The sequence below is a fragment of the Podarcis tiliguerta genome (genome assembly GCF_965153285.1).
Source record: "Podarcis tiliguerta genome assembly, chromosome: 4".
Classification (NCBI taxonomy): Eukaryota; Metazoa; Chordata; class Lepidosauria; order Squamata; family Lacertidae; genus Podarcis; species Podarcis tiliguerta.
In genome coordinates, this window is record NC_139537.1 from 51,789,537 (window position 1) to 51,815,037 (window position 25,501).

General features: G+C 38.7%; 1 protein-coding gene across 3 annotated transcripts in view; it reads left to right on the forward strand.

Moving 5' to 3' along the window:
- The window catches only part of SIM2 (SIM bHLH transcription factor 2), a 50,851-nt gene extending 25,862 nt beyond the window's left edge, over positions 1-24,989 (forward strand). For 2 of the 3 annotated variants that reach the window (XM_083438684.1, XM_083438685.1), the window contains exons 4-11: positions 1,063-1,171; positions 7,552-7,637; positions 11,795-11,994; positions 16,235-16,341; positions 18,192-18,339; positions 19,935-20,103; positions 21,456-21,867; positions 22,898-24,989. In XM_083438684.1, the coding sequence (XP_083294810.1) occupies positions 1,063-1,171; positions 7,552-7,637; positions 11,795-11,994; positions 16,235-16,341; positions 18,192-18,339; positions 19,935-20,103; positions 21,456-21,867; positions 22,898-23,628 (1,962 nt within the window). In that variant the 3' untranslated portion in view covers positions 23,629-24,989. Of the gene's footprint in view, positions 1-1,062; positions 1,172-4,274; positions 4,903-7,551; positions 7,638-11,794; positions 11,995-16,234; positions 16,342-18,191; positions 18,340-19,934; positions 20,104-21,455; positions 21,868-22,897 lie in introns of those variants that run through there. The other variant, XM_083438686.1, reaches the window with a different exon arrangement.
- Positions 24,990-25,501: the final 512 nt, after the last annotated feature.

The following is a 25,501-nucleotide window of genomic DNA, read 5'->3' on the forward strand; positions in this document are numbered from 1 at the left end:
CTTATAAAATGTACTGAGGGACAGCTTTTTAAACTTTAAATTGGTTGAGATTCCAATCTCTAAATGAATCTATGCCTTAATTCAGTAAAGCAAGGCACATGCTTGTAGAAAACACATGAGTTCAACCACATATTTAAATTTAGACCTGTTGTTAACTAGTTAACTACTGAGAACTGTGAAGTCTAATTCACAAACTTGTTAAAGCTGCTTTTCATTCCAACCCTAAATGTCCTAGTTCTGGTTGGAACTCAATCAGAATACTAGTCTCATGGAGTTTACTCATTGGTGGGAGAGGAGGAAGAAACGGTTGAACCTGTGACTCTTAATAGCTCATCCAGACCATGATAAAAAGGACTGTTTTGCAGTTTTAACCTACTGAATGCTAACTGCAATGGTAAAATCTGCATAAGCTGTGAATTCACCTTTATAGAAAAGCTAGCTAAGTCAGTTGTTTGAGGAATCAGGAGTGCAAATGGATGGTGTATACACTGTTCCCAAGCTTAATGTAACAGCCACACTGCCAGGGCTGTGTGAGCATAGTCCTTTAGGAAAAGACCAAACTCTGATTAGCCTTTGAGAAATGAGTGGGGCTATTCATTTCTCCCCTACCACCCTCCATCCAAGCTCTGATCACACATTTTTTAATAGGGGGTTATGCCACTTAGAGGGTTTTTTCATTGTGAAAAGTCACGGGAGCTAAACATTCTATTTCATTGTTATCTCCTCCAGCAACAACTGTTTGACTCTAGGGCTCAAAATAGGGTCATACTTAACACTGAATACTTTTTTTGGTGTAATTAGTATTTACATAGATCAGTCTTCAAGTCATGTATGCTGCAACTGAACCTTTTTTGCTTATGATAAGACAAAACAACTTGTAGATCATGGCTATTGGTTGATAGCTGCTTTTGGTCCAGGAAGACGATAGGAGTGTTAGAAATGCAGTGGGGTATTTGTAAATCATATGTATATTACATACATGAGACCTCTGAAAAATAATACTAAAAGGAAAAAAAACTGCTATAGTTCTGAATGTAAATATATTAAATATATTCTTGACAGGTGGAACTCACCGGTAATAGCATTTATGAGTATATACATCCATCAGACCATGATGAAATGACAGCGGTTCTAACAGCTCACCAGCCTCTTCATCCTCATCTCTTACAAGGTACTTCCATATGATATGACCATATACAAGTAAAAAGGATGATGAGATGTAGTGCTGATCTAAACATGCTAACACTTAATCCACTGAAATTTACAAATGTAAAAAGGGTTCCTGGCCAAGTGTTGTATCTAGCTATATTGATGTAGCATCTTTGATCTCATTCCAAATTGTGAAAATAATATTAAAACTTCATTCTTCAGCATATCTAGTTGCAATATTAGGTTTGTTCACAGTGATTAAACTTTAAGTTGTAGACTACAGTTTTGAAATAATAAATGACTTCGCTCTGTGAACAAGGGTAAAGTAGGTATAGAGTTGTGAAAAATGCTTTGTGACCATTTGGCAACAAACAAAACATTCTGAAGTTTTATGTGATCCTTCTTCAAAACACATAGAAATGGGAGAGAGCAAGTAAGATTGATTTCATTCCATCACCTCAGGGATGATTCAGGGTTGCATAAAAGCTAAATATAATTTCACAGAAGGGGCTAAAGTATTTTGTTAAATAGTCATCTGACTGAACAAGCACAAATTCATGACATAAAATAACCACTGCCTCCTTTTTTAATACCACGATGTATAGCAGAGCAAACCATTTAAATATCCATAGGACATATTTATTTGTAAATCTTTTTTGAAGTTAGACATGTTGTCTTTGAATTTCCAGGAAAATGAGATAATTTAAGATACATGCTTGATTAAAACAAGAACAATTCACTTATTTGAAATTCCATTGATGAGCTCAAATGAGTATTTTATCTTTAATGTGTATTTGATAATTGGCATCTCAGTTCAAACTGGATGTAAATAAATAAGTGGCTTTAGATGAGTCTGTTTTATGTTCTCTCTTAATATCTGGATTGTCTGATCTTCAAAGTATCAGCAATCTATTTGATGTATGGGTAAGACAAAGGTACACAAATGACGTGGAGCATGATTTCTTTTGTCACATGTGGAGTTTCTTATAAAGCCTGGTAAATGTCTCTTCTTTCCTTCCTCCTCTTTGTCATATATGCACCAGCCATTACATTGGAATAGTGCAGAAGGTCTGGATACACTAGAACCATGCTGGCCTTTTGTTCTGAGTAATGGCCAGTACATGGTCTCCAAGAAGGAAAGGAGAAAACACATCATTTGTCACCCCTCTGATGGTGGCTACACATAGAGATGAATTGCCCCTTTGGTTTTAATTCATTAAGTATCACACATTGTCCAGTAGCAGGCCATGTATCTGGAAAATACTGGCTAGAGTTTTATTTGCAAATTTTCTTTTTGAAGTGCTTGATACAGTGGTACCTCTAGTTGTGGACTTAATCCGTTTTGGGGTGCCGTTTGCATCCCGAAAAGTCCGCAACTAGAGCGCCTCTTCTGTGCATGTGCGCGGTGCGATCGAGCACTTCTGCGCATGCGCGAAGCACGCAGAGCGCTTCTGCACATGTGCAGGCGGCAAACCTGGAAGCAAACACTTCCAGGTTTTCCACGTTCGTAAGCTGAAAGTCCATAACAAGAGTGGAACGCAACACAAGGTATGACTGTAATTCAAACAGAACAGATGTTTTTCCAGCCACCAATAATTAAGCTTTTGTGGCTAGAAATGGTCTTCTGAGTAGTAGCAGCCTAGAGGATCAAACACTATTATTATCTGCAAGCCACTCCCAGGATGGCTCAGTTTGCACTGGGGGGAATTACAAAAAACATAGGTGTTGAGGTAGCGAGCAGTAAACTAACCATTTAAGTTAGCTGTAATATTTGTTTAGCAAACTTTGAGATGTTTGGAATGTGGCTCTCCTTCTTGGAGTGGGATCTCCTAAGGAAGACCTAAACCCCAGGAGGCAAAGGGGAATGTTGCTTGAAATTCTGGAGTGGGTTTCTTGTTTTGCTTTCTGGTTGAATTCGCAAAGCTACTAATCTGAGTGCCTGGTAGGTGTATGTGTGTGTGTGTCGTTGCACATGAACTTACTGGTTTAGTTATAAAGCGGGCAGGGAGGTTTTCCATGAAAAGGAGCATGCAGAGTGTGGAGGAAAACCTCCCTTCATCATCCTTATCTCTCTGCGTTCCTTTAAGAGGTTTTCTCTGTGCGGTACTTCTAGTATTGGAGCTAGACAAGGAAAAGGATGGGTTTCCTTCCCATACATACTCATTTTGTCATAACTCCCGCTACCCGACTTGTCCTTTAGGGACGTGGGTGGTGCTGTGGTCTAAACCACTGAGCCTCTTGGGTTTGCTGATTGGAAGGTCAGTGGTTCGAATCTATGTGAGCTCTGGCACTCTCCACGGTGTCCCGTTGCGCCAGAAGCGGTTTAGTCATTCTGGCAACATGACCCAGAAAGCTGTCTGTGGATAAACGCTGGCTCCCTTGGCCTGAAAAGCAAGATGAGCACCACACCCCATAGTCACCTTTGACTGGACTTAACTGGCCAGGGGCCATTACCTTTTATCTTACTTGTCCTTTAACTTGAAGCAGCAGATATATGCTCTTAGAAGACTCAGTGAGTTGACAGTTCTTCAATGGAAATTCAGTGATTTGACAATGATTATTTAAGGGCCAGCAGTAGCAGCTGGGTGAGAATACAGTGCAAAAAGCAAAGCAAAGCAAAACAAAACAAAACAAAAAACAGTGGCAGGATCACTCAAGTGGATTTATTGCTAAACAATTGACAAAGATGCTGAGATCCTGAAGAGGTTTAAAAGTATCAAGGTTTCAACTGTGGCCATGTTTCCTAAGTGTGTTGTAGATTGGCTGCTCTTTCTCAGAATGTAGGCTATAGCATCAAGGGTCTTTAGCTACCAGTTAGATTGCGGCAGCTGCTGACTTGAAAAAAAAAATGTAGCAGACTATGAGACACCTTGCAGAAAAAGATTTTCTAGTTTTTTATTCTAATGTCATCTTTTACTTAATGTGTTGAAGTAAAGCTATGGCTTACATATTTCATGTTTTGTATGTAACATGTTAAGTCAGCTAGTTAGATAGATCGTCAGGATTTTATAGGCGTTAGGCCAATAGATTTGTGTTGTTTTTTTAGTTTATGAACCTAGCTCTTAGGTGGCTCAGGAGTTACATAGCTTCATAGGTTTGGGAAACTTCTTGCTATCTATAGATTAGGGATGGATCAACATGTTTCTGGTCTGTGTTGGTTCACATATGATCATAAATCTGTTTCTGCAACTATCTGCAATTTTTTAAAAGCAAAAAACAAACAAACACATTAATGTATTATTATTTTTACAAAAGACATATTTTGAACGCATTTTATCCTAAAATACACATTTTTGTGTGCATTTTGGTACATTTTTTGAGCTGATACCTGTATTGCAAAATGGGGGAAATATGAAAACAGAAGGATAACTGCATTCTGATCCACGTATTAGTCTGGTAAGTGCAAATCTAGTCAGTTTGCTTAAAAATGAAGACTAAACAAAATCCTCAAGCAATTCAAGGATAGGTGGGTGGGTCATTTGTCTCCCTCGTAGTTTGTCTGCAGGGGCTATCAACCTGCTAGCTGTATGGAGCTGCATTATCTCTACAATTCTATGATCTCTCACCAGGCATCTTATTGCAATTGTCTAGCTAGCAAGGATGTGCTCTGTGTGGCACAGGTCCTTGAGGAAAGAAAAAATGAATGCAGTCAGCAGGAGGTAGCAGGTTGTGCATAGATGTAGGGTGCCCAAATATTTGCGCAAGGGCTAAGTATCCATGTGCCTCCAACATGTCCAGAAAAGAACATGGAAGGTGAGAATTAGTATCTTGCTCTAATTTCTAGCAGAACCAGGATATGGTTGGATCTTAGTACAGATGTCATAAAGTCAATTTTTAGTGAGTTTACATGTGTATTGTTCATATTCGTAAGCCGTTTGTTGTGAAGAACTACTGTTTTCCATGTAGGAATGTTACATGGAAGAAAGTGAAAGCATGTAAACACCTTAATTTGGTGGAAGCAGCACAAAAATGTCAGCTTCTTAATCCATAGGAAATAAATTTAGGCTGTGATTGTATGCTTAGCTGGGAGTAAGTTCTACTGAACTTGGTGAAGTTACTTCTGAGTAGACATGCACAGGATCACACTGTTTCTCAATTTGCTGGAATGTGGAAGTCCTCATCAAGGGAGATTGGGAAGTTACTAAGGGAAGTATAATTCTGCATTTAAATAAAGCATCTTAATTGCAAATAAAATTATATTATTAAAATCATTTTTTAACAATGGAATATACTTTGAAACCCTGTGCTCCAATTTGACATTCTGAGCATAAGTTTCAAACACCTAAATATTCAGAAATAATCCGAAGATAATGAAATGAACATCTCTGTGTGAGATGGTTGTCTTTTCTACACTAAATAAGGCAGTTTTCTGTCAACTCATTAAAAAATCTATACTGGACCCAGACAATTGTGCCAGCTTCCTGCCAGTTATCAATGTACCTTTTGAGGACAAGGTGTTCACGCAACTCCAGACACCCTTGAATGACACTGATTATCTAAATCCATTTTTGGTTAGGGTTTGGCACAGAAACTTTGATCACCATGGTGCCACCTTTGTGAGGAGAGAGTAAGAAATTGCAATCCTGTTGATTTTCCTGTACCTCTCAGAGGTGTCCAGTACCATCCACTATGATATCTTGATGAACTGGTTGGCTGGTGGAAATTGGTGTATAATGTTGTGGGCTCCTGCTCCCTTGATAATCAACTATTAAGGCTGCTTATTGGGAGTTATTCTATGGTGTTCTTCAGGTTTTATTCTATGCATTGGACAGCATCTATATAAATCTACTGACTGGGGTGTTCTCAATATTTTGATAACATGGAGCTCAATTTCTCTTGTTCATTATAGTCAGGTTCGTTGTCAGGTGATAGTGTACTCCACCTGAAAAATCAGGTTCCTAATATGGAGGTGTTAGCCTCAGAGACCCAAGTGACCTCTGTGGCATGAAGCACCTTTCATTTGCTAACGGTTGCACACCAACTGCTATCTTTCTCAACAATGAAGATAGCCTGACCACAGTTCTCCATGTATGCATTTAGAGTATTGTAACGTACTGTATCATGTGGGACACCTTTTGAGGACTGTTCAGAAACTACGGCTACTGCATAATGTAACAGTGGGGCTGGTCATATTGGAGTTTTAAAATAGCTACACTGCCTTCCAGTTAATTTAAATGTGCTGATTTTGACCTATTCTAATAGTGAACTCATTCTCAAAGTGTGGATACTTTTGGACCAAAGCTCACAATTTGAAAGAGAATTATTACAAAATAAGGATAAACCTTTGTCCAAAATGTATAACTTTTTGTTAGAATGGGAAACGAATGACGAGCTAGTTAAAGCTTCAGTGACACACTGGGCAATAGATATAGGACACAATATAGATTTAAACCTCTGGGAGAAACTTTGGAAAAATGATCTGAAATTTACTGCATGTTATTCATTCAAAGAGAACTATTTGAAAATGATCCATAGATGGTCTTTAACTCCGAATAGGTTGGCTAAGATGTATAAAGTAGAATCAGATATGTGTTGGAAATGTAAGGAAACGGAAAGACTTTTTTTATGTGTGGCGGACATGTAAAAAACTAAAGGAGTACTGGGAAATGATTTATAATGAGTTGGAAAAAAAATGTTTAAAATAACCTTCCCGAAAAGACTGGAGTCCTTATTGGGCATAATTCATACAGAAATTCCCAGATGTCAGAAGTTTTTTTTATGTATGCAACAGCAGCGGCTCGAGTATTGTTAGCACCAAAATGGAAAGTGAGTGAGGTCCCAGGTAAAGAGGATTGGCAACGTAAGATGCTAGACTATGTAGAACTTCAGGCTTAACACATAGAATAAGAGAACAAGAAGAACACATATTTAAAGAAGAGTGGAAAATATTTATTGAATATATGGAAAATAATTGCACACAGCTGAAAATGCTGGCAGTATTAAGATAAATTCATCAGTGTGATTAATGTTTAAACAATGTAAAAATGGAGAACTGATTTAATTGGTTATAATAAAATATGCAGGAATGCAAGATAAGTAAAATGAACCATGGAAGGAGAAGAAGGGAAGTCAGTGGATATTTAAAAGTATGTAAAATGTTTATTCTGAAACGTAAAAATTGATACCTCTGAGAGAATGATGGCATTTCAGAGTACAGAAACTGGCCTAAAAATGTTTAAAATAAATAAATTCATGTTTTTAAGGTTTTGAGGGATGCTTAAAATCATGAGGCCTGTGACAAATAATGGCTTTGCAAGCATTCTGATTATCACTTTCATATTCATGCTTCATGTTTGTAAGCATAACTAAAAAAATGCACTACAGGTTTAATATTAAAAACTATGTTAAAATGGCAAAAGGAATATTGTAAAGAGTCTTGAAACATTTGTATTTTGTTTTCAGAGTATGAAATAGAGAGATCTTTTTTTCTGCGAATGAAGTGTGTTTTGGCCAAACGGAATGCAGGACTAACATGTAGTGGTTACAAGGTAAAGTGCTTAGATTTTTGCCATCTTTGCAGGGCAACAGGTTTTAATTATAGAAGCTTGCCTTAAAGCAAACACATATTTTACAGTAATTTACAGTAATATCTGTGACACTGATGCTAGGGCTGAGCCAAAATGGAAGGGAGTCTGTAATAATTCCCCCCCATCATGAAACTTGCCTACACTCTTTTTTGGTGGTATGTGTGGATTTGTGAAACATGGCAAAAATGTTTGACTATTCAAAATGCAGTCAGGAAGACATCATTCTGATATAGCTTCATGATAAAACCATGAAGCCAAAGTTGACTGTCTCTCTGACATCCTCATGCTGTATGTGTCTGGGATTCCATTTTTATAAAAGGCACTAAAGTGGCAGATCAGGAAAAGAAGCACCTAAGAATAGTATGCAAAAAAGATAAGCAATGAGTGCATGTGTAACACTCCACTCTTTTTCACCTTAAAACTTCACAGGTGAAGATTCAGAACAGCTCTGATTAATAGCATTTATTGCCATAGGCTCCCCAGTGATTGAACTTTGCTTCCAGGGAGGCTTGTATTGTACTATTCTTACAACCTTTGAGGGGGCCATTGAAAACCTTCCTTTATTGCAAAGGGCCTCTTAGCTGAGTTGGATTTAAAACTGGATATTTTGTCTTGCTTTGGGGGAGGGATCATAACTCAGTGCTTTGTGTACAGAAGGTCACAGGTTCTCTCCATAGCATTTCCAGTTAAAAGATTAGGTAGCAAGTGATGGGGAAGACCTCTGCCAGTAGACGTTACTGGGCAAGATAGGCAAATGGTCTGGCCTGGTATCATACAGCTTGCTACGGTGTTTTGCTCTGTAAAGCTCTTTCTTACTGTGAACCACCCACAATGCTTCACTATGGGGCAATATGGAAATTAAACAAAGAACTTATTTAGGCAGGTAAACTCCAGTGTATTTTGTACCTTCTCCTTTGACTAATAGCAGACTGTTGGGCAATCTCCGTTTCCCCAGCGCATCCACCATGTACGTTTCCCTCTCTCTCTCTCTCTCTCTCTCTCTCTCCCCCTCTCCCTCCCTCCCTCTCCCCCTCTCCCCTCCCCATTCCCTTCTTCCAGGTCCACAGCCTCTTGTGCAGACATGCAAATGCTTTGCAGTAAAGCTTATAGCCTGATACTGTGCATGTTTACTCAAAAGGAAGGCTTTGCTGAATTCATTGGGGCTTATTCCCAAGTAAACAATCACAGTGTTGCGTGTTTTCCTTTGCTAACTCATGCTATGTCCCGTGAGAAGCCAACCCCAAATCCAGTCTGCAACGGTTTTGGCTGTCATTTGTTTGCTGCGTCAGCAGCCTCTATGAAAGCAGCTTCTGCCACAGCAAATAGCAAATGGCTTATTTGCAAGGATAACTGAAAACTCTGAGGATCAGATGGATTGAAGGTGGAAATTGCACAGTAGTTCTTCCTCCTCTTCTCTCCTTGAGTGAATGTGAGGAGGCGAAGGTGGGAAGCCTCTGCATGTACATGTTATTGAGACCACTAAATTCACTGAGCTTACTTTTGAGTAAATATGCATAGGCTACACATTATAATGAGTCATGAATGCATGTGGAGAAGCCAATGGAATTTCTTCTATCCCTATGAAGGTTCAGCATACCATGTGAACGAGCCTATGCATATACTGATGGTATGGCTATAAGCTCTGTCTGCACAATCACAAACTCTGAAAAAGGCATGTCTCCAGTTGCATGTGCAGTGCTTCTACACTCACATCTTTTTGTGCTGAATTATGCCATGAGCGCCAACCACAAAATGGCTAACATGGTGTGGGTGGCATAAAATGGCTGCTCTAGGGTGTGTGGCATAACTCACCCACATTTAAAAGAGCAGAAAAACACTCAGGACTACCAAATGGTGTGTGCATGTCCCCCCGTCACATCAGTGTGGAAAAATGTATCTACCCCAGCAACTGCCGTACTGCTCATAGAGAGTTCTTTGCACCTCTCTTTGTTCAGAATAGAAGGTGTGTGTCCATTTAAGTGAAATGTGGGCATATTTAATAGAATGTAGTCAGTGTAGGAGAGGCCAAACCAGTGCAAACAGGAGCTGAGCTGAAAGAGCAAACAGACTCTCATGCGTTGCAGATTTTTGAGTGGATTATTTACTGAGACCTGTGGACTCCATGTTGGCAACCCCAGGGGGATGGGACACAATCCTACTGTGTTTCAGTTTCTGTCGGTCTTTCTGTCACCACTCATCTCTGCCTCCCTCCTTCCAAGCTGATAACTGTTTATGGCAAGACTTTGGTACAAACACCAAACAGTGTTCTGTGTGTGCGCACCCTGCCTGAAGTCGTCAACTATTGTCCCTCTGCCTAAAAAATCCACAATCAGTACTTTGAATGACTACAGACCAGTTGCACTGACTCCAATCATCATGAAGTGTTTTGAGAAACTGGTGCGCCGTCACATTATTTCCTGTCTTCCATCAACTTTTGACAACCACCAGTTTGCATACAAGGCAAATAGATCCACAGAAGACGCTATCACCACCACTCTCCATGCTGCTCTGTCCCATCTGGAGCAGCCGGGGAGCTATGTGAGGCTGCTGTTTGTGGATTTTAGCTCTGCTTTTAACACTATCCTCCCCCATAGACTGGTGTCCAAGCTAGAGGCGATTGGACTCTCCAACTCCACCTGTCTCTGGGTTTTGGATTTTTTGTCAGAACGTTCTCAGAGGGTTAGAGTAGGGTCACATATGTCCACAGCCCTTAGCCTTAACACCGGCTCACCACAGGGTTGTGTGTTGAGTCCCCTGCTCTATGCTCTCTATACGTATGACTGTACAGCCATCTATTCCAGCAACAAAATCATCAAGTTTGCTGATGACACTACGGTGGTGGGGCTCATTTCAGGAGGGGATGAGTTCGCCTATCGGGACGAGGTGGAGCGGCTCTGGGTTTGGTGTGGAGAGAACAATCTGGCTCTTAATACGGCTAAGACCAAGGAATTGGTGGTGGATTACAGAAAAAAAAAGGCGGACATTCAGCCCTTGTATATCAACGGGGAACGGGTGGAGAGGGTGGCGGAATTCAGGTTTTTGGGAGTAACTATCGATCAGGGCATGACTTGGAGCGCAAATACCACTGCTCTGGTGAAGAAGGCCCAGCAGAGAATTTATTTCCTCAGACTTTTGAAGAAGAACAATCTGAGTGAGAGACTGCTGGTGTCCTTCTACCGAGGCTCCATAGAGAGCATTCTTACATACTGTATTTGTGCTTGGTTCTCCAGTTGTACAGCTAGGGAGAGGAAGGTGCTCCAGAAGGTCATAACCACAGCCCAAAGGATTATTGGTCATCCTCTCCCATCTTTGGAAGAACTGTACGGTTCCCGTTGTCTTAGGAAAGCAAACAACATCCTGCAGGATTCATCTCACCCGGGACACAGTCTGTTTGCACTACTGCCTTCTGGCAGGAGATATAGAAACATCAAGTCAAGGACAAATAGACTGAAAAACAGTTTCTATCCAAGAGCTGTGGCCTTTTTGAATGCTGTAACTCGATAGTGTGACCTGGGAGTTTGATGGGTGTTGGTGTGGGTGTGGCTGGAATGTGGTTTGTTTGGTTGTTGTTGTTGTTTTGCTTTTGTTGTTTTTAAGGGATGGCATCCAATTTCGTTGCACTTGTGCAATGTTGCACTTGTGTAATGACAATAAAGAATCTATCTATCTATCTATTTCAACATAGGCTTATCAAATGTATAATTTAAATTTGTGTGTATGCATGTTTAATTAGGTTTATGCAAAGAAAATCAAATATTATCTGGATATTTCACATTGACCATTATGTTATAAGAAGATAATGTATAATAAATATTCAGAGGGCCACAAAAATAATTTGATACTCTGAATGTATCTAGAGAATGTAGAGTCAAGATCTTTGCAATTTAATGTCAGCTTGTCATATAGTGTTGGCATGCAATACATGGTATATGTTGACCTCTGCTTTAAAACTACCAATTCACCTGTAAAAAGACTACTCAGGAAACACACACACACACAGAGTGAGAGAGAGAGAGAATATATCCTGGAGATTTTAGGTAAACAGTATTGTCAAGAGGCCATCTTAGTCATTCGTTTCCCCTTCATAACTGTACCTTTTTTCTCCCATATCATACCAGGTGATCCACTGCAGTGGCTATTTGAAGATACGTCAGTACATGTTGGATATGTCTTTGTATGATACCTGTTACCAAATTGTGGGGCTGGTTGCTGTAGGTCAATCATTACCTCCGAGTGCAATCACTGAGATCAAACTCCATAGTAACATGTTTATGTTCAGAGCAAGCCTAGATCTAAAACTGATATTTCTAGATTCAAGGTAAGTAAAACATTATTTTTTAAAAATGGCTGTTCCATTTTTCCATATGCTTGTGGCAACTTGCAAAAGATAGCTAAAAAATATAAAGCCGAAAAAGAGCAAGAGAACAATAGAATCCACACAAAACTGTAGCAACAATATTATCTTTGAATTGTTACAGCATTTGAAAACGAAGCTTTGTTGTATGTTATACGTGTTAAGCCTTTAACATGAACATAGGCTAAAGTGACACTAAGAATCACTGTAGGCCAAGCCATTGCTCATGGAGTAAATACTTTTATTTGGTAGCGTTTAGCAGTAATGGTTGAAATTGAGTTAACCAAAATTACTGGAAGACTGAAGTTGTCTTTTGAAGACTGGACATTCTTTTAATTATGCAAAGTGGAGAATAGAGGAAGTACTAAGTTGCTCCATGACAAAGTTGACAAATGAGGCACAGCTAAATAGAAAGCTGTTGGCAAAACTTCATACACACATCAGGACTCTGAAGTTGTTAGTTTGTACTTTTATCACAAAACCATATTTGCTCCATCTTTTGGAGGTCACAGTTTGTATAGCTTGCATACCATAATATGGGAATGCTTGAGGGTTGGACTAGATGATCCTCGGGGTGCCTTCCAATTCTACAGTACTATGATTCTATGAAAATAGCCATTTGTAAAATGTAATGTCAATATTGGCTTGAATCCTAACTAATACAAAATAGGCCTTTGCTGCTAAAATGCTGAATTTCCACAGAAATAATAGAACAGGAGAGTCTTCTTTTGCTGTTCCTGCTGTGTACAACATACCTCACCCAGCCCTAAACCACTGCATGTTAAAAAGAAATAAAACTAATTCACACTAATTGTTTGTTTGTTTATGGACCATTTAATTATAAATATGGTCAGAGCAGTCTAAGCAACAACTTACTATAAATTCACAGTAATAAAATTTGCTGTTTTGTCAGCAGCCGTGTTGCTGTTTCTTGGTCATGTTTGTCTTTGTCTTTACTGAGATGTTTTGTTTTGTCTTGCTCCCAGTTTAGCAAAATTTAAAAATAATAGGGAAAGGGATATTGGACAGAAACAGTAGGGTGTGAAGTTGCCTTTGTAAATATTTTTCGAACTGAAATATTGCTCATGACATCTGTTGATATTTGATATGGGTATATTTGAAAATATCTCATAGTTGCTATGCAATGGTGTTTCGTATTTGACAGCATTTTATATTACTAATATATAGTTAAACTCTTGTATCTAGAGCGAAGTGAAAAGGGAATACTGGTTGTTAACCCAGTAGTTTTTTGGTCGACTCATGTACTGGAGAAAGACACTGAATTATGTCTGTGCTATGTGACCTTCAGATAATTTTTTGATCATAACTTGGGATGAAAGGATCTGTCATTTTTGATTCTTTAAGCTTCTCATTTTTTCCAGTCTTAACTTCAGTTCTGCAGCAATTTGTGATTTATTTATTTTTAATCCTCATGAAAATTCTTCAGCATTTTAGTGCACATTTAATAGGCAAATTTATCCTCTTAAACATTTTTGTGTGCAGTTTTGACTAATGTACAGATTTTTAAAAGCAACTTTTACTAATATGTGTTTCTGTATGCTTTCACAGATAATTCACTCTTATACACATATCTTTCTAATATATGCATTTTTGTAAACATTGGTTGGAGAACTGCACAGCAAAATTCAGATGAGTGTGAATTTGATTAATTTGGCTTTAAAAGCAAACTGAATTCAATTTCTTCCCCATTGCTACTTATAAGTGACCTTTCCCTTGGTGTTCAACTAAGCAGTACATTTTGACATTTTAGTGGAGAAATAATCTAAAATTATCTACAAGTGGAGTAGTGCTGGAGGTTACAATGTAGAGAAGAACTGAAAAGTTAATACGGTAGGGGTGTGGACATAGGAGTATTTGTTTCTCATAGTTTTCAAAAGGAGGCTGAAAGCACGCTACTAAATTTCTATATCCTACTTTCAAAACTTTCCAGATATTGAACCTGAGACATAAATGAAAAATCTGTTGACTTCAAGACAAAATAGCAAACTCATGACCTTAGTGGTAGAGGAAAAGGAATACTCTCAGCAGTGCTTGATTTCATTTGCTGTATTAACTCATTTCCTCTTCTGTGTTCATTACAAACAGGAAATTAGTTCTATATAATGCCTTTGTAAAGAGTTATATTTTAGGCTTTTGAGTAGAATACCCTATTTCTCTCCCCCCACCAAGGAAAGGATAAAAATCAGTCACAAAGTTTATTAGCATTCTCTTGCTGTTATCTGTAATCAGACAGCACAGCCATTGATGATGATGAAGTCCAAAACATCTGCAGGGCACCAGTTGGGGGAAGCCTTGCCTAACCCTTTAGTATCATTGTTCTAAGTAATAATAGCACCTTCTCTGATATCTATTGATAATCAAAGACTTGGGTGACAAACAAGATGGACCATGTGGATGGGTTTAGCATTCTGATGCCTAGATAAATCTGGATTACCGTACTTTTCTGTATGTAAGACTATGTTTTTTTACTCAAAATTAGGGGTTGTTTTATACATGGGTAGTGTGCATTGTGGGGATATCGGATTGGTTGCTGCTTGTTGGAGATTGTTATTGGTGGCTGCGGCAAGGGCTGGTGTTGATTGGCTGTCACTGTGGCAATTGGGCAGCCGATGTGCTGCTTTTTTCGGCATTGGGACAGAGGATTGGTTGATTTGGCGATGTGCGCGAGCGGCATTGTTAGTCTGGCGGGTGAGCGATTTTTGGCATTCCCCCCTAAAAAAAGCTCAACAACTCTGCACCCCCAATAAACTCAACAATTCTGGGCAATCATCCCCCCAAAATCCCCCCTTTTCTTCATTTTGAGCCCCCCATAATAGGGGGCGTGTTATACACGGAAAAGTACGGTATCTTTAAAGACCAGTTAAGACAAGATGGCTTTGCCCTATGGCTACATCATGAGATTCCTGCTGAGAGGACCTGTAATAATAATAGCTTATCACATGAGTTATATTGCAGTGAAGGCTGTAACTGTGCAAATCTTGCGTCCAGACAGTGAAATGATCACACTTTCGCATCGTACAGGTGCTGCAGAAGGCATATTTTATCCTTTTATCCTCAGTGGTAGGGCCTTAGTATTTTTTCTGTACCCAAGTTATTTGTGTTGCAGTATTCATTGTCCTGTTATTCTGTAATATCTAACTTAAATGTTATTTTCATCCCTCTTAAGGGACACTGCTATCTGTTATTCCTTCTCCTAAAACAAGTATCTAACTTCTTTTATGCTCTCTTATATTTATAAACTGATTACAGGCCCTACAGATTAATCACTCCTGTTATATTCATTAATCTTGGCAAAAGGTAAATGTCACTTGTGGGTTTGCCAGCAGTAAAGAAAATCATCTTTGCTTACTCTTTTCTTGAGTAGCTCTCTAAGCTCAGAAGGAAGCTCACAAGACAGTAATAAATTTGTTTGAAAAACTGACTACCACATTGTCGATACATACTATTGAGCACACTTAGAATGTATCCCCCACCCTCCCTACTCCTTTTAGTCTGTAATATTGTCCCAGTAGGAGGCCCCACAATTCATTTCATCTGTGCCATATATCTTATCCTGCAGTACTGCTAGTTGTATCCTTTGGCAATTCTGAATGTGAGCAAATATTCATCCTCTGTCCCATTAACCAGTCAACACCATACCTACCCATTATCTTACCAAATGGAACAGCCACTGAAGATGTTTCTGCTTAAAAGTGAGAATTGTTATTATAGCATTCCCCTATAATAGATCGGTGCTATGTAATGCTTGATATATTTCAGCATAATCCTTTATACTGAAATGCATATAGGTATTTTAAATATATTGTTGAGATTTTGTACTCTATGAAGCTAATGAAGTTAAAAACAAATGTAAGCCTGCAACTTATGTGCGGGTTACATTCCAGGGATTGCTCCTTAAGTCAAAATTGTGTATAGTCAAAACACATTGGGTTCAATAGCAGGTGGCATTGTCAGAGTCTTTTTTCTCAGATGCCTACCCCCTTTCTGCCCCATTTGATTTTTTTAAAACTACTTTTTGTCAAGCACGTAAAACTGAATGCATACAACTTAAATGTGCATAAGTTGTGGGCTTACTGTAATTCTGAAGGTTTCAGGAAACTTGATTTCTGGAAAAGGAGAGCAATTGTTTATTGCTGTAAAATATTTAAGGATGCTGCTTATTAGCTATATTTCTTTCTTTTAGAGTGACTGAATTAACTGGATATGAGCCACAGGACCTGATAGAGAAAACTCTCTACCACCATGTGCATGGATGTGATGTATTTCATTTACGATATGCTCACCATCTTTGTAAGTAATGGAAAACAAGTAAAATAATTTTGTAATGATGTTGATGTGAGTTATTCACAGTATAAGTGTTGGGAAACTATGACTGGGCACAGCTTTCCTAGTAAAAAACTCACATGTAAAATGGTAATGTATTGTCTACACCTGGGTTTCATATTAATTCAATGGCGTAACTTTTTAATATGTGAAGCTGCTGGAACAAATTTTGAAAGCAAAGTAAACTGATGAATCAGAGATAATTCATATCCATATTCTTCAACTTAAAAAAATGTGAGCTAGTACTGGAAGAAGACGAAGTGACTGACAGTTTGTTACAGTTGTTGCTCCAATACTAGTAGATTTCCTAAAGAACTTCATTAGCAACATGCCAAGCTATCAGGATGACTAGGGTAGGAATGATATTTGTGCACAATTCTCTGGATTTCATGTGTATTACAGATTAGGCAACTCCTTTTTAATCATAATGGATTTCTTTGGTATTCTGACAGTGCAGTAGTGGCAGAATTCACGTGTTCAAAGGCTGCCTGGATAAATTTAATAAATAGCAACAACAAATAATTCACACTTTTTAGACAAGCCTGACAACTTTTATTTTGAGGTTAAAGCAGCGTTTTGGAGCTCTGCATTCATTTCCCACCAAATATTGTCCTCTCCCAACTGTTTACAGCACCATTGGAGCAAATGGCTGCTGTGGAAGGCAGTAACATTTATAATGGAAATTGGGTATGTTGTTTGGCTCAGAGTAATAAATGTAAAGAACCTTCAGGCACCAGCTATCTTAGCTGAACTAATCTATAGTAAGAAAATCCAAATTCTCTTAAGGGTATGCATATCGACTTAATAGAGATGTTTTAATTTTCTGAAAAAATACATGCAGAAGCTTGGGAAGTGGTCTGTGAGGAAAGAACTCTAGGTTAAAGCTAGACAACTGTACAACTAGTTCCGTGTATTGAGCAGGACTTCTGCTTGTTCCCAAAACTGTGGTGCCCTGTTTCTCTGCTCATGGAAGTGGTTGCAGGATCTTGAGCAACCACTATTTTTCAATAAGTTTCTAAAATATAAAGTCATGCTTTAAAGTTAAATTGCCTGGCTTGTTTGGAAGCCATTAACCATAGTTTCCTGCTTCAGTTGTAACAGGAAGCTATAGTTAACTGCAAATTTCCTGTCTTGCACAAAGAGAGGAGCAGAGTAGTGACATACAGGTGTATGAGGCTCATTCATACCTCAGCTTATTAAGCCAAGATATGATTGTCAGAAAGCAGCCACTGAGAAAGTATAGTCCAAAATGTTCTATCTCCATATCACTTCATTCTTAAATCTACAGTCAATATGGGATGTTAAGTAAAGGATATACAAGGAGGCAGAAGGCAGAATACGTTTTGGTTTGAAATTTTTTATTACAGCTATAAGAGAATTGGATAAACTTTTAATTAGGCAGAGTCCAGGAGTTCAAGAAAGCACAAACGAAGGCTCAAATGAGTTTTTAGCCTGCAATCCTATACACGTTTAGTGGGACTTCTGAGTAGACGTATCTAGGATTGTGTTTTATTTATTAGATTTTGTATTAGATAAGACCTGTATTAAGAGAACATTCAGTCGCAATAACCGAAATACTGCCCTTGCTTGAAAGTTCAATTATAAGGATAAAATGCTCTTTTTAAAAAACAAATAAACCAAAGTAGAATGGTATGGCCTGAAAATCAATGATGTAACAAACTTTCTTAAGCCAAGCAGGTCTGGGTCAATGTCTGAACAGAAGGTCACCTGGGAGCCTTAAATATGCCACCTCAAGTTTCATGGAGGAAAGGCAGAGTATGAGTATAATTAAATTCCTTTCATGTTATGTTTTATAGTGTTGGTGAAAGGACAAGTCACAACCAAGTACTATCGGTTGCTGTCAAAGAACAGTGGCTGGGTTTGGGTCCAGAGCTATGCCACGATTGTACACAACAGCCGCTCATCACGACCTCACTGCATAGTGAGTGTTAATTATGTCCTAACGTAAGTCCATATTTCCTACCATTGTATACCACATTCATTTTATTCAGTGTCTCATGTTGATAACTTTATCTGTTTCTTCCATCCTGATTTCCGCTTTGTTACTTTAAAATGTTGATCACCGATATACATATTTTTGTTGTGCTTTATAATACTCTATCAGGTTTTAGTAAGGTAGACATCATTTCCTAGGGGAAGGTATTTTGGTATGGCCAACTCACTTCTGGGCTTCAATCTCGCAGCTGAAGACTGTGTTCTAGACAACCAATCTAATACTAAAAGAATGACTACATTTCAAATAACATAAAATGATATTATTGAAAAAACTTTCTTGAAGTCCGTCTACCAGGGCCACGGATGTTTTGCTGCCTGACACAAGGTAGAAGAGGGCACATCCCTTTCCATGTACAGAGGTTGCCTGAACTAGAAGTTAAATCTTATTTCAACACTGGCAGTTGTACATCATCTTTCGCTGCACCCACCTAATTCTATTCTGCATCAGAGAGGGACAGCTGGGGTAGGGATCAGGGGGCGATGCTGCTACTGCACCCCTGCACTCCACCATCTGCCACCTGAGATGTCCACCTTGCTCTGCCTAATGGTAGGGCTGGTCCTGCTCTACTCCTACCCTGTGACATATTAATGAACTAAAATGGCATTGGGATAAATGCAGCTCTTTTAGAGAAAATGCAGGTGCAGATCAGCTGATGACAAAAAAAAAAAAACTCCAGAAAACTAATTAAACAAAAAACAACCTAAGGAGATAACCATTCTTATGACACGGAGGCAGACTATTACTTTAGGATGGAGAAGGGCAGCCATTTTTCAAATATATTATTAACTATTAATGGGTTCCAGCTGCACAAGTATGAACAAATGACAGGTTGAGAGTGTATATCAAATAACTGCTTACATACACAGTATTATAGAGGCAGTTGAATGAAAGCTTTCAAAGTATGAGAGGTGGCCCAGTTACTCCTCTCTGGCAGTGTCTGGAGTTCAAGTGTCCTGAATTGAACTCCTAACCTAGCTTCACGGCTACCAACCCCTTCCTATCATTTCTTTGTGCATTAAGGATTCAGTTTTAATAGTCCACTGACTGTGGCATGTCTGGTATTATTTTTTGAAGCTTTCTTTATGCCAGGGTTGGAGAACCTTTTTTCAGTGTGAGGGAAACATACACTCAGGGTTAACTTTACAGGGGTTATGTGCCAGCAGGGGGCAAGGCTGGAGGCAAAAGTAGATAGAGCAATGGGTGTGATTTTTACCTTGTGTGCACCTGGAATGCAGCCTGCTGTACACACACACACACACACACACACACACACACACAGTCTCCATCTAGGCATCTGAGAGATATTATCATAGTTCAAGGAAACAGTACAGCCAGGCAAGAGCACTCAAGGAGCGTTGGTAGGGTGATGCATGGCTTGCAGAGTCCCAAGGGCCAGCTAGAGAGGCCCAAAGGATCACATTGGCACCTTAGGCCTGAGGTCCCCCCCCCCCCGCCCCAATTTAAATGCTTGGGGACACAATAAGTGAGGAGAAAGACGCAAATGGACCATTCCTCTGTTGCAATGCTGTTGTTGTTTTTTCAGAGATATAGAATATAAGGAACTCCCATTATCATTGGACCAGGTCACCATTTCTAAATCACAGTTTCCATGCAGAAACTCAGCGTCTACCTCACAAGAAACAAGAAAAGCAACAAAACCTAGAAGTAATAAAATGAAGACAAAACTCAGAACAACGCCGTATCCACAACAGGTAGTAGTTTTTTCTCTATGAACATTTCATGCTAAAAGTGTGTGGCAACCAATCTGCAACAGTAGCTGTGGATAGTCATTGGAATTTCTTGCAATTCAATATATCATAAATTCTGTTCCTTTTAATAGCCTGATCCTACAAATTGCTGCTTGGGGTACTGAGTACTGCAAGTTTAGAGGATCAAGAATATGAACTGTTGCAGCAATACAGCATCACTTGTGGTTGAATTATTTCAACCAATTCAGGGAACTACAGTGTTGCAACAGCTAGTTGTACAGCAGCACTCACCCTTTTGACAGATGCAACAGTTTGCTTGGAAAGCCACCAAGATCGTACAAAATGGCCAGAAAGGTGCTCAGGGTGAGTGTTAACAATAGATACAAGAACAAGACTAAGGTAGAGTGCAGGGACAAAGAATAAAATAAGGTTGAACGGTCCATCCAAAGAACTGCCAGCTTCAGGACTGGTGTAGTTTCCTCCCTAGTTTGGGAGTATATAATTTGGATACTACATTTTGGAGAGACTTGCAGTCTCCTTTTCCTGATTGGATTTGGAGCAGAAGCCATCTTTGCCTTGAGGACCACCATACCAGCAATGTGCAAAGTCTTGCTTTTAGGGAATGTTTAAAATGACTGACAGAAGAGCATTCCCAGCAGTGCTGTGCAAAGCCTTTGTGCCAGTCATTAGGAAACTTCCCTTGGAGCAAGGCTGCTCACATTGCTGGTTAGCTGACCCTCATGTCAAAGCTAGCTCTCACCTCTTTCTGAGCAATTTTCTAAGTGTAAGATGGAAAAAAGGGGCAGGCAAATGTTTGAGTGGATAAACTTGTAGGCACTTGGAAAAAAGCAAATAAGAAATTGGACAGCCTGATTTGAAATATGGAGGTAGGGGTGACCTTGAGCTTTCAATCCAAAGCAACATAAGTGTGTCAGATCAAGAACAAGCCAATGGGAAGCAAATGTTCCCACCTCAGTGCAGGGGGGCATGACATTAGGTCCCCCAGACCTCTGTGTGGCCCTCAGAAATCTTGCCAGCTAAACGGAATGTGTGAAATCATTTTAAAGTGTTTCCAAACAAGTGCAGAATGCCTCCCTCCCTCACTACTGAAGCTATAGCTTGTCCATCACACATAGGATTAAGGAGCAGAGCTTCCAGAAAAATGCCAGAAAGGCTTGCGCTCCAGTTCCTCTCTTTAGAAATTAAGTGCTGCCAACTTCTCTTAGTTTATATGAACTGGTGTGACTGCAGTTCAAGGTGGTACTTGGCTGCAGTGCACTCTGTTAGTCTGTTATACTGACAGATTTCAGAGTCAGCTATTAAACACTTTTCTTTCTTTTTATTTGCTTTTTCAGCAATACAGCTCCTTCCAGACAGACAAACTGGAATGTGGCCAGGTTGGAAGCTGGAGATCCAACTCCACAGCAAATTCTGCCACCATCCAAGAACAAGCCTTCCATTCAGAAAACAGCGAACTTTTATACACCCCATCGTACAGCTTACCTTTCTCTTACCATTATGGACACTTCCCTGTAGACCCTCATGTATTCAGTAGCAAAAAACAAATGCTGCCTTCTAAATTTGGGCAATCTCAAGGAACACCTTGCGAAGTAGCTCGATTTTTCTTAAGTACTTTGCAGACAAGTGGAGAGTGCCAGTGGCACTATGCCAATTCTCTTGTTCCAGGAGGCAGTCAGTCACCATCGAAAAGTCCTTCGGATCAGTCAGCAAGCAGTGTACGCCATAATCTCTTACAGAGTTATGAAGGTGTGTATTAAATGAACAAATCTGAAGCTCTGTTATACCCAGGAAAAATTCATACATGTTAAATATTTTTCAAATATTAAACGTGTGTATGGGTAAAGCTATTTTAAACCTTAACAAAAAGAGGCTGATGAGTTGTTAAGGAAAGGGCTGAAAATAGTTGCAACTTACATTTACACTTTAATTTTGCTCCTGAATTGTTCATATTTCTTTCTGAACATAATGCAAGAATAATAGTTAAGATGCAAATCTGATTGATAACTAAAATTACCCCAATTCTGTTGCAAAGAATTTAACAAGAAGCCTAAATTCAGTTTTCTTAGGTCTCCTAGATTTTCTTAGGGTGTATTCATACAACACACTTTTGATTGTGTAGCCCTGCTACTACAAGCTTACTGACAATCCTATATATTGTAGACCTCACACTAGAGTTCATGGGGCTACATCAGGGCAGACAACTGGACCACATTGTCCTCATAATATTGTTGTTTTGTCAGATAAACAGATCTGAAAAGAAAGAGTTTTTGTGGGTACAATACTGATCACAATAGCAACTTTTCTTTAGGGAGCATATTTTGGAGTGTTCCACAAGTAGCACAAACAAGCCTAATAAATCAAATGGAAAGCATTTTCATGTATTACATCTGATTATGTTGCCCATTTATGAAGGTATGTATCCAAAGTGAAAAAATAAAACTCAAAATTGTTTACAAAAAATACATTTTTAAATAGTTCCAATAATGCTCCAGTTGTCTCAGAAGGTAATTAGCTATAATTTAGAGTTTCTAAGAACCTGCTTTAACTCCCATCTTGCAATTTGGCATGGAGAAGGAATGGATAAGTTATTCCTTCCCCCCTCCTGATTCTATTTGGAATGCAGCTACTTGCTAATTTGCACAAAGGCTTTAAAGCAAGCTCAAAAACAGCATTAAACGAATGTCCCCAATCTAAATAGACTTTACTGTATGTTCAAACTACACTTTGTTGCTTGAACTGCTTTCATTAAATAACTTTATTTTTCTTTCTTTCAAAGTGCCACTACCAAACAGAAGATATAGCCAAGACAGTACATCTGACAGCTTTGCAAGCTGTGCCACCCTAGCAGCAAATAGCAGATATAAAGAAGAGAGCTATGATTCCACCATTATAAAGCACAGCAACAAAATGGAAAGCCGAATATATCCAGCACATCATCATCTCATTAAAGAAGAAAATAAGCTAGTTTTCAATAGAGGTGTACAAGAAAAAAACAACTTAAGTGAAAAGCCCTTTTCGAACTCCTTAGCCAACTCTTTTTTGTCAAAATCTGAATGTTTCCAAACTAAATCTATTGGACAATTAAATCACCTTCTCCCAGTTCCAACAGTATATGAACAAACAAGAAGAATTTGTATGAAAGAACCAAAATTTGAGCACATTGCCCATCATGCTGCAAATCTAGGTGAGCTGGAACCTGATGACAGAATGACTGGAAAGTTTGATCATGACTCTGAAAACGATCACACTGTGGATGTTAGGCATGCAGGGCAAGTTCCATTTGTACTTCTCAACTACCACCGGGTTTTAGCCAAACATGGTACATTTCAAACTTCTTCGTGTACTGCCACAGGACATGTAGCAGAGAATTATGGACACAGTTCTGAGGAAGTAAATATGTTTTACAAAAACCAAAGTCCTTCATCAGCCTCTTCCCCTGAGGCTCACAAGGAGCCTGCACTTCCCCATTATATTGGAACGTCTGTAATAATAGCCAATGGAAGGTGACAGTAATAGAAAGCTGTGGTTTATAAAATAAATAAATAAACTGGAATAGTTCCCCTAAAGCATGAGGATACATGGTTGCACTTAGTGAGCATGGTTTAAAATCAGTGGGACAAACTTGCATGCATTCTTGGCAAGCCATGTGTAACAGTACCTTTAAGGTCAAGGGGAAAAAATTACCAGTAGCTTCAGTGCTTTGTTGTTCCAGATTAATCTCTGCAGTTGACTCTGCTAGTAAGAAGCCATGTAACAGATCATATTTTTGTTATTTTTACAGTATATAAGTTAAATTATAAGAGTTTATGTGCTGATACATAGAGTGACTTCGTTTTCTTAAAAAATACAATCCCTCAATTATTTGAAAGTTATAGATCACTTAACAAACGGACAGTCTGGTATGAGACAGTAATTACCAGTTATTTGTGATAGTCTCTGTTTAACTGCCGTCCAATGCATTACCTTGGGGACATGCATTTAGGATTTCAATTCCTCAAATTAAACCATTTTTTTAAAAATTCATGTGGCTTGGATATATATTACTCAAGGCAGTATAGAATTGCCAGGCTGCATGGCTACTATGCATCTTTAGAAAATGAAAATCTACTTGCCCAATAAGCTTGGAGATTACTACCAAAGAGCTGGTGATTGTTACACTGTAGAGGGGGGGAAATCAACTCGTCTATTTGAAAACGAAAGACAAAGGTTTTGACTGTTTCAAATACACTTTCCATTTAGAATATATCCAAAACTGTATTTGTTGCCAGCCAAAGAGGAGTGAAGTTGCATTCTCTTCATTTTGCTTTGTCAACGAGACTTCAAATCTTTTCTGTTTGGTGGGCTTACGTTTTTAGCCCAGCCAGTTTTAGCAACTTTTATGGTTAAGATATGATAAAATACATTCACCAACTGCACTAATGATTAGATGAGAATTCTCAGGCACTTACATTTTATTTTGCATTTTTCGTAGAGCACGTAGTATATTCATCTTTGGCTTTGTAATGTTTAATCTGGAAGGTGAGGCAACCCAAGTACCTGCAAAGATTTAATATGATAAATATATAGCTCTCCTGTGTTCCAGTTTTCTGTGGGTGCTTTAATAAAATCATAAGCAATAGCACAAAAGGATACACATGCAAAGTTGTTCGTGCTATCCAGTTAAATGGGGGAAGCTCTTGTGTACATGTGGTGGGTGTGTATACACGTGAAGGTTGTTTTGCACACTAGGAGTTACTAGAATGTGGTTGTCATTTCAACATAACTAATAAACCATTTATCATCTTACTCTATCACAGAACAGAAGGCACCCTAATATGTAAAAAGCTTATGTATAAAAATGGTTGGCATTAAAGAACATTAACACTGGAGTCAGATGTATATTTTAATTTGACTAGTTTTTCTTAGCTTTGCTGAACTCTGAGCTACATCAAAAACTTCTAAAATGTCCTTCAGACAAGTGAAGTTTTCATTAGAAGCATGGAAGAACAACTGTGCCCCCAGGAAGCAAATAACAGTTTTGCCATTGTTTTGAGTATAGACAGAACCAATTTAAGAATATTTCTCCAAGAAATAATATATAATTTAACTTGTGCAATATGGAAACAGCTTTGATTGCACCTTTTCAAATCTCAACTAAGTTGAAAGGTAATGACATTTTCTTAAACTATTTTTCTGCATTTAGACACAGCAATACAATCCATTTCCTTGTCTAATTTTATAAGGCTATTTGTTACTGTAAGGAAATAAGCTTTTTAAAAGTGATCGGTTGTGCTCAGTATTTCCCTAATTAAAGTTAACCATTGTGAGCATGCACATTTTTAAGTAGTGCCAAAGCAGTGTACATTAGAATTCAGACTTAACCTGTGCCTTGAGTTGAAGC